The 17,514-nt window shown below is 39.9% G+C and overlaps 1 protein-coding gene across 2 annotated transcripts in view; it reads right to left on the bottom strand.

The window, feature by feature from the left end:
- Positions 1–6,441: 6,441 nt before the first annotated feature.
- Positions 6,442–17,514, bottom strand: part of GLRB (glycine receptor beta) — a 51,555-nt gene continuing 40,482 nt past the window's right edge. For both annotated transcript variants that reach the window (XM_086746428.1, XM_086746429.1), the window contains exon 10: positions 6,442–8,543. In XM_086746428.1, the coding sequence (XP_086602554.1) occupies positions 8,247–8,543 (297 nt within the window). In that variant the 3' untranslated portion in view covers positions 6,442–8,246. The remainder of the gene's footprint in view (positions 8,544–17,514) is intronic.

Here is a 17,514-nt window from a genome sequence, read left to right as displayed (position 1 = left end):
TCAGTATGGACAAGACTACCTGATCTTCTCTGTAAAGCTGTATTTTTATTCTCAGCAGAGAAATGAAAACTGTTGAAATAATCAATGTTGTCCTGTCTTTTAAGGTTGGAATCTCTTTTCAGCCAAAATAATTTATTCCAATTGTCAAAGCTCATCAGACTCTCAGCATGAGTCTTGCATAAATGGATTTATTCCTGGCTGTTTCATTTACGCACTCCACAAAATCTTTTTCCACCTATTTAATTTCATCAAGACTTTCTTCAGAGAGACTAGTAAACTTGCTGCAAGAGCACTGTAATGTAAAAGACACTGTATCTTTCTTACATTACTGTGGGAAAAAAAAGTAAGATAAATCACAATATGCTTTGATAATTCATATACTTACTTAGAAAAATTCCAATTTTAAGGTGCTGTTCCTGAAATGGGAACAATATGGAAGCAAATGATAAATAAAGCAATAAAGCCATGCTTGTGGGTAAAAGATAATAAAGTGCTGCCAACTTGGATGCACGTTTTCTGTTTAAAATCTCCCATGTTGAAATTCATAATGTTCTGTATTCTACAGTAGTGGTGTAAAATCCTCCCATGAAATGGCAGTGGCTGGGAATATCACTATGGCATGGTTGTTGTGACTTTTCTCACTGAAGTGCATCTCTGTTGCAAGAAAACTCTTCGAGTGGAGAACGCAATGAACACGTTACTGCAAAGGCACGGGGTTTGGGAAACCCAGCTGTTTTCCTTTGCCTAGCTTGCACTGAACACAGTTTAGAGGGCAGGTCTTACGCAGGGCGCCTTGCATTTGTCCGTGTTTCTGTAGAGCAGCCATGATGACTTAAGCAGCAGTAGATCCTCCAAAGCCTTCTTGGATTTAAGACCCCAGCAAGGGAAGAGCTTTAGGTCCAGAGAAAACAAGCAGGGCCAATAAGATCCTCTCCTGCCGTTACGCACATTTGTTTATTCGTTTAAGAAATTTATTTATTTGAAAAGTTTTCACCTCAGGGAAACAACCAACTAGAAAATTTGAAGAATTAATGAATAAAGACTAAAGTTTAATTCTACAGAGTAGATTATAGCTCACGGTGGATGCTGTATACCATTTATACTTGCTTGAAAAAAGAAAATTGTTTCTGTAGCAGCGTGATCCTGAAGCACATCCAGGAGGGGAATGGAAGCAGAGCAGCCTCAGAAGCTGACACAATCAGAAAGATATTTTAAAATGCCTACAAAGATTTTACACCCTCCAGTAGGTTGAGGCTAAACAGGATTTGTCAGAAGCGGGGACAGGTAGCAAGGTAGGCTTTGGCACAAGCAGCAACTGATGCCAGAGTGGTACTGGTCAAAACCATCAGTCTTAAGAGGCAGTTCCTGTCAGCATTACGACTTTGAAACAGCCAGTCTTCAAATTAATGTTTAGCAAGGAGCTGGCCTTTGGGAGTCAAAGAAACAAACAAATTAATCTGAAAGAACGAGCCTGCCTGAGACACTGATAAATCTGTTATGACAATGTAAAGCTTATTAAACATTGAGAAATGTAATTCCCTAGCCTCTGGGTCAAATGCAAATTTTAAGGTTAATAGAGAAAAATCAACATTTAAAAACATGTCACATGAACTACTTTTTTCATATTCTGCTTTTGACAAAAAAATTCATGACTTACTACACTTAACTCAAAAATAAAATGCACGTAGTGAGGTGCTATCCAAATAACACAGTATTCTGAGTTATAGGGACATAACTGAAATAGGATAACACAGATGACATTAAAAGTTGAGAAACAAGGGAGTCTCAGGTCTTTTCACTTATTACCGTTTTTCTGCTCCTGACATCAGCACTGGTTTGTCTTCACAAACTCCGTCAGAATCATATGCACGATCTTTTCTCTGACTGTGTGGAGACGAAAGGTAGGACAAGCTGAAGCGTATTGCCGAGGAAATAACTCAGTCCTGATAAAAGGAGTGCTTTGCAGATTAGAAAAGCTAAACAGTGCTATTGATTATCATGATTTACGCTACAGCAAAAGAAGGTGAAACACAGGGGCTGCCTACACACAGCTTTTCCCCTCAGCAGCAGCTGAGGTTTCAGCAGGGATTTTTCTTGCAATTTATGGCGTTAGAGAAGGATTCCTCTGAGTTGAAAAGTTTTTGCAGGGGGCAGTGGTACAGCAACTTGACCTGCTATACTCAGGAGGGGTTATTTGGCCCAAAAACCTCTTGAGTTTGCTTCCTGAAGTGAAAAATTACTCTCACTGTGGATGTTCATAGAAAGAAAAAGACATACAGAGATATATAAGAAAAAGCCCACGCTATCCACTGCCACAGCCTGAAGAACTCCTCCGGTGGAAAACAGTTATCCAAACCCTTACCGTTTCTACTCCACAGTCCCCATGCTTCCTCCTTTCAAAGCACGTCATGCGCTTTAAGCAACCACCTGGTGGCACAGAAACTCTTAGTAACCCACATTGTCTCCCTGGTTGGTTTCCGTCACCATGAACCATACTTTCAGGTGATATGGGGAAAGATCATTCATTTTCTTGTACTGAAAGACCTTTGCTTTACATAGGTGCTGTCTGTGTGTGATAGCTAGGAGCCAGGCAGACTTCAGATTTACCTCAACACTCCAAAGATTTTGACTAACAAGCCTGAAGGTCCTTCAAAAACCTTACCTGTTTGGAGGGAGTCAGTCAATGCTGTACTCCAGCACCCTGACAGGCACTGACGTGTTGAGAAACACCATGCTGAAAAGCAATCAGTGCCCCCTAAATCCACGGTTGACCTCCATGGACAACCTGGAAGCCAAAAACCATACTTTTATAGCCTTAGTCTCATTAGTCTCATTAGTCTCATTATTCTTTGAAAAGGTTACAAACCAATATCCACTATTAGAGTTAGGGACTTTAAAGAAAATGGCTCTTTCAATGTGAAAAAGGGACAATCTTATGACCCAGACACAGTAGGCAATCTCATTCACCCTCAGGTGGGCGAATCCAGCTCTTTCTTTTACACGTGCATTGGTTCAAGAAGTGAGTTTCATTTTTGGCTCTACTGGTGAACACCTTTTGTCAGGGCACAGAACCGAATATGGCAGAAATCCTGTATGTCATCAGGGGCTGTCAAGAGAAGATTCTACAGTGGCATCTTTCACATCACCAGTGGGAAAAAATAATTCCATTCCGGCACCCAATGCGTCATACGGCGCACATCTCCATGTCGCAGACACGGGCTGATGAACACCCACACGAGCTAACTTTAAACCAACTGCTTGAGTACAGCAGCCAAGGCAGCACAAAGCTGTGTGGGGGATAACACCAAAGTAAATTCTTTCATTTCATTTCCTACGCCAGCAGGTAGGCTCCCCAGCCGGAGCTCACTGTTACCATGGCTACAGTGCCAGCCATCCCCAAGCCAGCTAGTTTAAAGCTAATTTGGATAAGCCTGCATTAGCTGCAGACATTTTAGTGACTGCAGTGTAGATATACTCATACCAGTGAGAGTTTTCAGAAAGATGGCAAAATAGCCATGTCATTTTTCTTTTTAAACGTTTGCTGACACCGTTACCACTGATGGAATGAGGGCAGGTGCTGGGAGGTAGAGGGGTGGGTGACTTTCCTACGTCAAAATGCAAGGGAGTGCTGCAAGCACCCTGGATTGTTTGTGATTTATTCGATACAATGTTAAGGACAAAACCACAAACTGAGAATTTTGTATCTTTAAAACTGCATTTTGTTTTCTATATCTTCCACTGTTTATTCAAGTGTAGAGCCACCTATGAAAAGAAGTAGATTTTGTATCTTTCTGGCACCACAGATGAGCTTCAGTTTTCTTTTTATTTTTGAGTAATTCCTTGTATTTATATAAAAGAAGGTAACTGTTACAGCATATTACTACTCTACAGAGGAATTAAATTGTTAGACACAATTATATTGAATTGTAGACACAAACAAAACAACTATTCAATCTCTCTGCATCTGAATTTCCTTTTCTTTTCACATTATCTTCCCTAATCCCAGAATTAGTATACCAAGGCATCAGGTAACACTGTCCTATCATTACCTTATCTGCTACACACCGCACTTGTACTCATTTCAGCATGAAGCTATCTCTATAGCCTGAAAAATCACTTGACATTGCATATATTCAGGTTGCAGTGCCTTGGAAATAAGGAATTTATTGTTATCTAGTCTATAAATATCCTCAGCACACATCACCCAATAACCACAACGGTAAGTTGCTTTAATTGAAGAAGCTGGTATCAGCTGCATTATTACATCTTTTAACAGATCACCTTAACAGCTATGACTGACTGCTTAAGTAACTTATTGCCTCTCTTCAGAGTGCAGTATTCTCAAAGACAGATTACTTGTAAATGCATTTCCTTCCAAATGATTATACAGGCAGATCGATCTCTGTGGGTCATGCTCATTGAAACCACCCCAAAACGCAGTGTCACTACTTTCTCTTTAATGGCTAATAGGGCACTGAAGATGCTTTGCCTTTACCCACACATTTCCTGTTACCAACTCCAAATTAAGTTGAAGACTTTGAAGAATGAAAGCTGCTTGGCGATGTTTCCAAGTGGTCAATTTTCTGTATGCTGCACTTACAGAAATAAACTCCCTTCCTCACTCAAAAGACGGACTGCCCACATGCACCATCTCAGCTAGAACTGATGTGAGACTGAAAAAAGAGAGGAGATGCCAAAACCCACTACAGAGCTGATTCTAAAACTGAGTGTCAAGTATGAGTCAAACCAGCACAAGAAAGTAAGGCGTGGGTTATTCCACACAGAACATTTCACACGTCCTCGCAGGGAATTAACATTCTGATACACTTTTCTGATAAGCTCATACACTTTTGAAGTCACGTCCTTATTTATTGTATAGCTTACATTGTGGATGCAACGAATTAATTCATCTCCACGGAAATTCCTGACACAGTGTTTGAATGTGTTCTAAAATCCTGAAACAGAAAGATATCTAAGGGGCCATAAAGAACAGTTTGAAAGAAAGGAATGAGCTATTTGGACACTGGCCCTCAATGCTTAGGAGCCAAGAAAACACTGAGGTCTATGATAAGGGCAGAACAAAAATTCGTAACTCTCCTACCACTAAACAGGAGAAGTTAAAGTAAATGTCAGCTGAAACACAGATGGTCTCTCCCTCAGAAACAGATTTTGCTGTCACGCAGTTTGTTCAGACACCATGAGTAGTTAATCTAGACGCTAACGTGTACTTCATGAACCTCACCTTTGCTACTACTTGAACGGCTCAGCTTCTACAATTTTAAATTCTTACTGCATTGCAAGTTTCTATAGCTGTCCATTGAATTGTTGTCCATTTATTTTTAATTTATTAATATTTTTTTCCCTTCACATTAGCACTATCAAGTAACATCCTATACTCCCCATACAGCTTCATATTTGCACCTCATTCTGGAAATAAGTCCACAGGCAGAATTTTACAACTAGAGGGTGCTGGAGGACCATAATGTGATACGGTATGCAAAACTCTCAATGACCTTTAGTGGAAAGAAGAAAAATAAAATAAATCAATTATTACTGCTCAGTAGGACAAGTTAATACATTGTGAGGTAATACAAATACTGCAATATTATCTACTGTAAGTAAAAAGAAAATTCATACTTTATAGCTGATATTGTTTTATTTTAAATTTTGTTTCAAATTTGCACTTAAACTTTGCTTCTGTCCTTATGTTTTGTGCTGTAATGAACAAAAAGCCTTTATCTTAACAATATACATTCCTTTTGCATCCTTTTGTGTGAGTTGGAAAGTGATTACAGTGTATTATTGATTAAATGTTTTATGATAAAACACAAAAGCTGTCAAGTAAGCAGAAAAGCAAGAAGGAACAAAGATTAATTTAACAATAAAATCTATAATTGAGATTATACAGATAGAATGTGGACATTAATTACAGATAAATCATTTAATAAGAGTTCTAACAAGAAAATTATCTTCCAAAATTCATATAATTTCCAACACAGGGTAATTATTTTCTTGCCTTCCAGTACCTTAAGAAAAAATATGAGAATAAATAAAGTCTATAAATATAGCACTCTGATTGTACATAGAAAAATTACCCCTCCCTTCCTTCCTCTCTGAATTATCCTTATTGCTTCTCAGAATCTCTGACAATTCTGTAAATACCAGACAGAAATACTGAAACTTTGAACTACACCTTAAAAATATATTTTTTTCTTTCCTTCTAGTTCAACACGGTTCAATAACATTTGGAATTTCCCTTCCATTTCCTCTGATCAGAAAGAAATCCAAAGGACAAACTGTGGCTGCCTGGCAAAGTGGCTCCTCGAAATCTCCATGAGGAAGTGTCCAGGAAGCTGGTGGAAAGCATCTGACCGTATTCTGAAGAGCAAATCTCTCAAACCCAAAAAAGAATCATTGCAATCTGGCAGTAGTCAGAAAAACCCCTGGGCATGTGCAGATCCACCAGAGGCCCAGTGAAGCTGGCCTGGCATGCTTTGCTCTTTTATATTCCCACTTTCGACCTCCCGGTGGTGTAGGCTTACCATATGTGGACAAGATCCAGTTGGTGGGCAATACTCAAGTGATCCAACAGTTCACTTGTGGCCTGCATTGGCTCAGCACATCCTGGATGAGCTAGAAACGCAGCACAACGAGTGTGACTGTGTCTGTCTCCTCACTATGGAAGGTTTCAGGTCTTTAGCTCAGTACCTTCCTTGCCTACGAGGAGCCAACAATCCATATTTCCTTTTTATGATTTGCCAAGTTAGTAAGAACTGTGTTATTTTAATATTTTAACTAACAGTAGTGCCCCAGCTTTACAAGAGGAGACATGTTTCCATATGGTACGCTCACAAGGGCTGAGGGACAGTCCCTGCGTGTTCCTGGGGAACACACGCTACTTCTCTACGAAGGAGTGTACCCTGGCACCCATGGGAGACCATGGGTCCTGCCCTATGTACCTTCAGGATATCACTTTTCTGTAGTCTCCATGTCACAGGGTTTCCTCTGGAAAATGGAGAGCAGTCACCTATCAGAGCAGATTCACGTATAGCACCTTATTCTCCAAAAAACAGCAGTCAATTAACAAGCTAGTGAGGGCAGCCATTAATTAACACAGGCACAAAGATCCATGATGCATCTAAGAGTCTCAGCCCCTTACACCTTTATACATTTCTTCACTTCTGTGGGTGGCTAGGTGTTAGCTTTGGTCATCTGTGCTACAACAGGCAAACAAACTATAACTAGTGGTAAAAATGAGATTTCATTTTGACAATTAGTTTGTTTAAACTGAAAGCTTTCAAGGGGATAAATAAAACAAATTGAGTAAGATGTATCTGATGCAACTACAAAAAAATTGTGACATATACTGCCGGCTTGCCAGATGCTACAGAAGATGAGTCAGAGGACAGAGTAATGTAAAAAAGTATAATATAATCTGATACTGAACTGCATCTTGTGATGTTTCTCCAAAACTCCTGATACTTTTAGTCTAGAAAGTGGCCTGTTTGTTTTTGACACATTGTACCTGGTTTGTGCCTAAGGAAACAGCAGTCAAAATTTGGCCCAATGTTTTATTGTTAGCGTATTCTCACACACTTAAGTGTGCATGCTTGATGGATACAATTGTTGGGGTTTTATTTTTTTTTTGCTAAATGAGCTGATTTTACAAAATCAGTAATTCTCTGATCTTTATTTTTCCACATAGACAAGATCAGCTTATTCAATGCTGCCTTCACCTACGAAGTCTAAATAATATGAATTACACTTAACTTTTTCTTCAACAGTGCCATCTAAAATTATACAAGAACAAGATGTTTGAGTTTTTTTTTTCCCCTGGAAGTCAGCAGAAAAGCTGTTAAATACTACATACACTAGAATATTGATTTTAATAATACTCAACGTGCACATCAGTTTCATTGTCAGAAACACTTTAAATCTCTGTATGTTACTAACAATTGAAGAGCGTTATTCGGCTTTATAATGTAGCTGCATTGTCCTTCATATATATTCTTAAAGCAGGATGTATGCTGTACACTTATATACAACGTTGGTCGGAGCACAGACATTGCAGTGTCATGCTTTCATTCAAATTTCAGATGCCATATGTTCAGTACAATCGCATGGCATCCAAATGCAACATATTGCTTTGCAAATGCAAATAATTTCACACAGTGGCCTTCATGACTGGGAAGGGGTAATGAAATGGGATATATTTTACACATATGAAAAAATAAATAGAAGATTTATCATAAATATATGGACCAGTATATGACGTTGAAGAACAAGAAGCAAAAAGGGAACAGTGCTCTTGCATAAAGATCGATTCTCTTTGCGGCTGATGGAATGACAGGCTTAGGAGGAGGAGGCTTCTTGTTGTTCTTGGCTTGCGATTTCCCAAGCCCATTGTTGACTTCAATGGGCTTCCCATAACAGTCATAATTTGATAATTCAAAATCCCTTGGCAAGCTTCCAACGATGCTGAAATCATTGGATCTCAGATCAGATTTCGAAGTGCAAACTTTTTTACATCTGGTCTCACCAACCTATGGAATAAAGAGTGAGGGGAATCATGACCTACTTACCATATTTCATTAACAAACTTAATGCAGCTGCTAGAGAACACCGCAAACAAACATACAGGAAATTACTTGTTGATAGGGATACACTACATCAGCCTAATTTGCTGAATGGCTGCATTATAAAGTACTTAAGGATGATCAGTCAATCATATAAACGAATCCAAACATTCATAATTGTGTAATTTTTCATGCACAAGGTGCCTCATGCTGAGCAACCTGCTATAGTTAGACTCCTTCAATTTTAAGATGATAGAAGGGGAGAGAACATTTCTGTGGAGAGTATTTTTGGAAATTCGTTCCATGCTGATGAACCTGCAGGATAGATACTATACAATTCTTACATTTTTCCGAGGCCTTGGAAGCCACAGTCAGAATTAACCCTAATATTCAGAGTTTGACCCAACAATTAAAGTCTATTCTGGTTCTACATAGCAGCCAGCTCAAGATCCTATATCTCATCCTACGGTGACCACCTTGCATGGCTAGAAGGTGCTTTCTTTGTACCTGCAGTCCTTGGTGCCTCTCGAGAGACAGGTAACAAATAGTCAACACTGTTTTCAGTGCTTCCCATTGACACACTGGATAACCGTATAACCGGAAAATCTAAATCCAGCAGTTGAATACCTGTCTTTCCTACAGCTCCATCAGTGCTTTTGGGGATCAAGTACTACTGTGCTATGGGGTAACCCCAGGTGAATGATTCTCTTTTACAGACCAGACAATCGTACTGGCACGTGCAATGAACATTTAAAAGAAAAGAAAGTATTTGTTGCCCTTAACACTGAAGTGTTTTGCGAAAAAAAAAAAAAACAACAAAAAAACACGCACATTCCTACATTTGCTTCCTTGGATTCTTTAAAGTTTGTATTTCAGGTACAACAAGTCTCTAGGATGACCATCCCTACACTGTTCAGGGAGCTTGAGGAGACTACTTGCAAGGTACTGTGCTTTGTGACTTGGTTAAATCTCTCCCAAAGTTTCATTTCAATTGGACTGTACAGTAAAGTAGCAAAAAAATCCAAACCAAACCAAACCAGGTTATAAAACATAATTGCATTATTAATAATGCCATTTGTTCACATTTATAACATGAGAGTTAGTTGGAAAAAATGCTGCTTCACAATTCAAGTTATACACATGGGCAACTGACATTAACAAAGTTTCACCAGGGTCTCCTGGAGGCACAGATAAACTAAAACTTGTTTCTTCCAAAAGCTGCCTATGCCTACTTCCCAGTAGCCTGTCTCTCTCCCACAAAACCTTCAGGCATTTTAGTCTCAGCTCTCTCCACCTCTGAGTTTTCTGCAATCTTAGGCTGATGGTTCAGGACATTTGCATCATCACATGTTGTAATTAAAATAGTAATAGTGAAGTACAGTACCAGACTTACGGATAAATGAAAAACATTCTGGAGAAGATTATTAGCTTTTCTACAACAACTGTCAAGGTATCCTGAATGAAAAGAACTGTGGCAGTCAGGAAGATACCTGAATTTCGACTAAGGCTTTTACTCCCACTACTAACAAAGCTGATTCTGGTGCAAGGTGCAAGAGAAGCATGGCACTATTCCCTCAGACAGGGGTGGCAAACCTCCTCAGGTTTGCCAGACTTCTATTTCTCAAGAAAATGGTAAATTTTGAAACCAAGCACTAAAACTGAGGTGCAGGTTACATAACAAAACCACAATTACAGGTTATAAAAAAGAAAAACAAGATAGGTGTTCTATGATGGTAAGGCAAAATCAAACTCATACATTTCCTGCAACTGTCTCCAGTCACCAAAGAGCTGACAGTCTGGGACAGTGCGCAGTGCTGGAGCAGCAGGGGCAAACTGTCCAGTGAGGTGGTGATTGAGACACACATGAACACAATTATGTGACCCTGGGTGACAAGGTGGCTGTCACTCAGTGATCCAAGAGGTTCCTTCCAATCGGGCCACACCCAGGGATGTGGGTAATTACTGCAGAAAGCAGACCCTTGTGCAATGAAAGGGTAACTTGCAGGACTGGGCTGCACATTAACTAAGGAGTGACAGGAATATTACATTTTGTCCAACTAGTAAGATTTAGCGAGGCCATTACAAGAAACAGAATCATGTATGAAATTATAAGCCTTCTTTTGGATTTGCAAACTTGTAGTCCATTGCTCATACTACCAGCGATATACACTGTAAAACTCAGTGACATTAATTGTAGCCTAAGCGCTCTCATTTACAATACAGAGCATTCCTGTTCCAACTGCAGTATCTGAGAGTGCTCCCCTAGAAGCTGTTCAAGTCAGTTCTCATTGACTTGTGGGACAGAGAATGGCTTCTAGCTCACCTGTGCCCCATAAGCAGAGGACTGTTCACACGCGGCATGTTCACACTGAGCTCTGCTTAGTTTAGTGTCGGCTGCAGTACTGATTTACCAGGGTGACACAATTTCCCTTGTAAGACCAATGTGACCTAAATTTTTCTTTAGGAAGTATATGTTACTTTTAAAAATAACTTCTTTTATTTCCCTGGTTTACAAATCTAATGTACATTCAGCTGCTGCCTAGACATATTTTTAAATTTCTTCTCATACATCTCTTCAACTCTCCAATATTTCTGTTGTTTTAACCTAAATTTGCTTCAATTGACGTACAACTTTCCCCAACCAAGTGAGATAATAGATATTAAAAGTAGTTTATCTGCTTTTTACTCATCCTGTCTTGGTTTGTGGTAGAAGCGTAATGATATTCCTGACACTTACCAAAGGCTTTCCATTCCTGTGGAAAATGATACCGCAGGACTTGATTTCAGAGTACTATACTGAAGACTTGTAAAGAAAGTAAAATATTGTTAAATATTATAGCCTTTTGACTTCATCCTGACACAGAACTTGGCCCTGGAAAATATTTAGTATGATTTGCCTTATCCTGCCTCAGCATCATGACCCATGGGCCAGGCCCAGCCCGCAGGATGCTTCCACCCAGGTCTATGGTTTTTCCTCACAGGGGATGGGGAGCAGCTGCTGGGAAAGGGAAAGCTGCTGGAATAGCACAGGGCCTCCTCATGTCCCCGATGGAGCTGGGCAACTGCTCCTTGTCCCTCCAGCTTGGAGATGAGGGAGCTGAGGAGGGCAAAAGAAGGTGACATGGCTCTGAGGGCTTGGCCCAAACCACAGACCTAGTTCCCGTTTCTCCTAGTTCTCGTTTCGTTGCCTTGTCTAGGTTTGGTATGTTGGACAAGACACCTGCCTTTCGATGAACAGCTCAGAAATACCTAAAAATGACTCCTAGAAGCCAGAAGGCCTCTTGCAATGAACCTTTCACACCTTTTACAAAATTCAGGGTGATGGGTGCCCACTGCCAAGCTCAGCACTCGCCACTGCCCTGGATGTCGTGGCATCCAGCGCTGCACCGTGTCTGTTGCTGTGGCAGGGCCATACCTCGCTCATAAAGCCTTTGTCTGTGGAGTCAGGGGAATAATGTGACAAGAAAGTGAGGAAAAAGAAGAAGAAAGAAGTGCTGCTTGTGCATGTAGACGGGCAGGGAGAGGGATGAGCTCCCCACCATTGCCTCTGCGGCTTCTGGTGCTCCTCATCACTCTCCACATTCACTGCCCAAACTACTTATACCAGATTTTCCTTTAAAACATCCAGAATGAAGACATTTTTCCATGGCCTTGTTCCTCACAAACATATGTACCTTATTTCTAATCTGAATTTATTTGGCTTCAATTTTCAGTCACGAGGCATGACTATAGTTAGTCTGATTAACTGCTGGTACTTACAGATGGTAACAAATCTAACCTTGATTTCGCATAACTCAGATGACGTAACCAGGCTGACATATGAAGCCAAGTCAAATGTTCTTCAGAGTTGTTTACCTCCACATCATTACCTCTGTCAACTGAATTAATAATCATTGAAAAAATTATATTCAGTTTGATTAAATCAATAAACACACAGATTAAATTTAATTTCACTGACCCATTTAAATGTATTATCTAACATGAATAATATTAATGATAATTAATACTTATGAATAATAATTATTAGTCAGCCCCCTGTTAGCTATGCCATATTTTCCACTGATTGATGTAAGGCTTGTAATTATTTATGTTATGCCATGTAGCCCTTAAAAGTCCTGGCACAATGTTAGCTTCTTGCTGTCTTTTGGAACCTTCCCAGTTTTAAAGGATTTATTAAAAAATCAACATTAATGTCCCACAGCATTCATGGATCGGCTCTTCAAGAAATCCTAGATGCAACTTAAGCTGAAATCTCAACTGTAAAATGTCTAACTTTAATAGCTACTGTTTAACATCCTCATTAGCCACTGTCAATGAAAGCTATTTCATCATCTGACTGAATGTATCTGGCTTTTCCCCAAACACAGAACAGAATATTTGTTCAATGCTTTTGCCTTTTCTGCTAATTCCTGATACTTACAGCATCTCTATCTAGCATTCGACCAATACTCCTGTTACTGGATGTGAATTCTTGCTACGCATGCAAAGTAAATTCCTATTGCCCTCAGTTATGCTAACCATATATCCCTTTTTTTACCTACACCTACAATGTACACCTGTTTTCTGGATTTCAGCTTACATTAATTACTATCAACTTCTCAATTTGCCAGTGAGAAGAAAAGAGAAATGTCTGAAGCTGAGTTAGTTTTCAATCTTTGAGGAGTTTGTTTTCAATTGTGCTGTTTGTTGGGTTTTTTAAAATTAGTATAGCTTCCCTTCTGGTCCGTAACTGTTTTGATCATTGTTAGATAGCTCACCAGCACCATTCATATATTTTGTTTAAATTCTTCCACCCAGATGAGAAAAAATAGTTTTCAAATTTGTGAAATCTGTCCTTTCACAGCACCAAAAATACCTGGACTCGACTAAATTTGTTTTGTGCAAATAGAATAAAGATCCTTTTCAACTGACTGTTCATCCTGTGATCAAGTCCTCTTTATCCGTCAGGGTGAAGTGTACTATAAAATGCCGTCATTTTGGATTCAAGAATTTTTGAGAGCAGAAATGTATTGTCCATAATTTCACACAAAGCTCCATACGTGCTACAGCACTGGCAGCCTCTCAAGCTCAGCGTGCGTCCCTCAGGCTGAAGTGCCTCCCTACTGTAATGCAGTGTTCTCTGCCCTACACAGCACCTCTTCATCATTTCTTCTGCTGCACCCAACCTCTTTTGGCACGCAGATCTGTCATTAGCGCTGCCAGTTGTCTAAGAGTCTTCCATATAAGATGAAGGAGTAGTTCTAACAAACTCTGTCATTAATCCTTCTTCCACTTGCTCTGTGCTCTTCTCTTGCTCTTGCCATAATGATAGATGTAGATGATCAATAAAGTAATGATTGTTTAGCATTAGTGTGTATTCAGACTGTTTTCTGCTGTAGCTCAGCAGGAATTTGCTATCACATTCCATGTAGTATATTCCTTGCAAATTCTCATTATCCCCCTAATTGCGAAGTATAGCACAAAAAATATTTATGCATAAAATATCACAGAATCACAGCATAGCTGATGTTGGCAGGGACCTCTGGAGATCATCTAGTCCAACCCCCTGCTCAAAGCAGATTGCTTGGGCCTTTTTACAGTCATGTCCTGAATTATCTCCAAGGATGGATACATGAGTCACTAGAGCAGAAAGTACCTACCCCGTACCTGCAATGCTGTCAGGAACTATTAAATAGATTGCAGCCTGTGGTTTTGTGTACAACACAAAATGTAAGCTGAGTTTCTGGTGTGTCTACAAGCAAAATTGGAGTTTGGAGTGCCACTTAAGGGGAAAAGACACTATGGGAAGATCAGGTCACCACAAGTCACCGTCAGTGGTCAGGTATATTATAAATCAGCAGAGATGAACATAACCCATATCAGGTTTCATAGCCTAGATGCGGCTCTGACAAGATAAGGCAAGCAACAGCACCACTTCTTTTTAAAAATAACTGGGTTTAGAGCTATTACCACTAGCACATCCATCTGCCAAAGCCATTCGTTCAGCAAATGTTCTCTCCAGTCATCAGCACATTATCTGTGGGGGACAGCTTCTATAAAAGGGCTTGATGAAAATGTGACTTTTCAAATTGAGGGGTGTTGTTATAGTTAAGAGTGCAATCTCTCCTTGTAATGATGCCACCAGTGAAAGCAAAAAGAAACTGATTCATCTTCGAAACATTTCCCACGTTGCTTGTTTTTCTCACTGTATGATGTTACATTGCTAGGAAACACAGGCAAACTCCTACTGAGGATTCCCAATACAACACCAGTGCCAGCAGTTACCACCAGGTTGCATAATTTTCTCCTCTGCTTAGAACAGCATCTACTTGCAGTCGCTATGAGCTGAAGGAGCCAAACTTATTTCTCATGGCTTCTTGCCTGTAAATGCGTAGCCATTGCAGCTCCTAGCAAACACAGCAGAAATGCTTATGTTGAATTTTCTCTTTTTTTTTTCTGCAAATTCAGGTTGATCTTGCCAGACGGACCACTTGACTTTAATTAGATAGTCATATGATAAACCTATGGGCTTAAAATGGTACTGATATTTCAAGTGTTTTTGTTGGAGGGTACATGAGTCATAAAGCATGGACTCAGGGGTTTGGCATATGCTGGCAGCATATAGCTTTTACGTCGGCCAGTACCCAGGATTTGGTGGAGAGGAGAAGTAGCTATGCATCCATGGGAAACTTTCTCCATCTTTGGCTGATTCTCAGATTGTGAGCCATCTTCACTATTGCTGTTGGTGACTATTGGTTGTGATTGCTGACTTTACTGACACAATTTCCAGGTGGACCCTTACAGGTTCTGCTACAGGGGATCTATTCTCCTCACCTTCAATTATGGATGGCATCAAGCTTTTAATTTCCAGGATACACTGAGAAGTGTATCCCTTTACCCTATTTCTTGTCATAAAAAAAGGAACAATAGTTGCTTGCATTTTTAAGTATGATCACATATTTTTGTTATGGCTTTTTTTTTTTTTCCTAAAATCAAATGTGCTAAGTCTCCAGACCAGATGCCATTTTTATCTTTCACAAATGGAGCAAGCATATGAAAGCAAATTGTTCCATGAGGACTGGAACAGGGGACACCTGACCACCCCACTTGAAGCTGGAGAAACATTTATAAATGCAATTATTCACGCTCTCTGTTTTTCCCCAGTTGGAGTCTTCTGTTTCCAGGTCTCTTCTGTTGGCTTTACTTTTGAGACCCATCTGGTTAATCCACTGCTTCAAGCCTACCTATGGTGAGATTTCCAGCTATGTCCTCAGTCACTTTTGCCTTAGTATCACTTCCCATGTGGAAAGAGAACATCTTAGAACATTTCTATAGTATGCACACTCATGTCAGGGATGCAGTTCCAAGTTGTCTTCCTTTTCTCCTAAAGCTATACATTGGTTCACCCGACTTTCCAGACACCTAACACAATATTTGCTTTCTCCTCACACACAGTCCTACATTACTCTGGTGAGAAACAGCTCCTGAAGTTCTGGGACAGCACTTTGACCTCTTTTTGTTTCATATTCTTTATGCCTTTCAACATACAGTTTTTTTCCATTACCTGTTTCTTTAATGTTTCCCTCCTTTGCATATTTGCCATATGACAAATGCGTTCTCTCCTTCTTCATTACTAGGTCTGTATAGAAGCGATTCAAATTTTGTGGGGCAGGCCTAATTTTGGACTAGGAGTCAGAGCTACTGAAAGATTTAGACCTATTCTGATTTAGGAGTTTAATACAGGCTTCTCCAGGCTTGAGAACCATGCACTAGCTGATTCAGAGAGGGAGTTTTCAGCTAGGCAGATTTATAGCATTCACATACATAGAATCTAGCATCACTGTCCTACCACATCCTGATGTCAAATGATACATTGGTCCGGGACCCTTTTCTATCTCAGCCTGGTGATCTTCTCAGAAATTATCAGCCCAGGACACACTTCCTCAAGTAGGCTACATCTGAAAGCAGGCGGCTGGATACAAGCTGGATCACTAGCCATGAGGGAAGGTGACCACTCATCCACATGACCAGCTTTCACAGCAATGAATACATACTTCCAATATGTCTGGGTAAACAAACGTTTTGCAAGCCTCTGTATAACGATCATCAGAAGCTACACATACTCAGGACTCCATACAAATCCAACACAGATTATTGTTGCAGAGATTATAGATACTGGAATGTTAAAGGTCTCTGATAACAAACTGGAAAGGCTCTGAAAAGCGCAGGTCAAATATGAGATGCTGGAGCTTACCCTGAAAGATCGTGGAGGGGAGACACCGCAAGATCTGCTGGAAAGCAGACTGAGGTCTGAATCCTAAAAATCTTAAGCCTATTGCTAGACACAGTTCACAGGGAATGTTGCTTATTTTTTTTAATTTTTATTTAATTTTTTAAATTATTAAAAGATGAAAGGATAGCATAGATTATAAAAATTATAATTTTATTCTCCTTATGGCTATGACAATGGCAAGCACCTTAAAGGGTGTACACACTGAGGACAGTTAGTAATTTAGCAATTTAGTTTCGTTCACACTACTGAAAAAGTATAGTTTTTATTAAATTCTGTCATTGATCAAGCTGTACATTTATACTTGTTAAGTACTTAAAATGGGAAGAAATAGATTTTATGCTGCTCTGCTGGACTGTTGCAACTATTTTGTCACACAAAACAGCTGAATTTGAGACCAGCAAATTGCTGAACACAAAAATATCACATTCAGTTCAGGGGAAGCAAAACTACAGTGGAGTCATCTTTCTGCTCAGTTCCCACGCTGCCTGGGCTTGTGACACAAGTCAAAGCAGACATGGGGTTGCTCTAAGCTGAGCTTGGTTGCCTGCCAAAACAGTTCCCAGGAGACTCTCCTACCAGATGAGAATTATGGTAGTGAAGTGCACGGGTCTGCGATAACTGCAGCATCTCTGGACTGGGGTAATTAGTTATGGGGCAATGCCAGCT

This window comes from Chlamydotis macqueenii, chromosome 4 (assembly GCF_036417535.1).
Source record: "Chlamydotis macqueenii isolate bChlMac1 chromosome 4, bChlMac1.mat, whole genome shotgun sequence".
Lineage (NCBI taxonomy): Eukaryota > Metazoa > Chordata > Aves > Otidiformes > Otididae > Chlamydotis > Chlamydotis macqueenii.
Note: the sequence above shows the minus strand (reverse complement) of the source record. Positions and strands in the feature narration are given on the sequence as shown.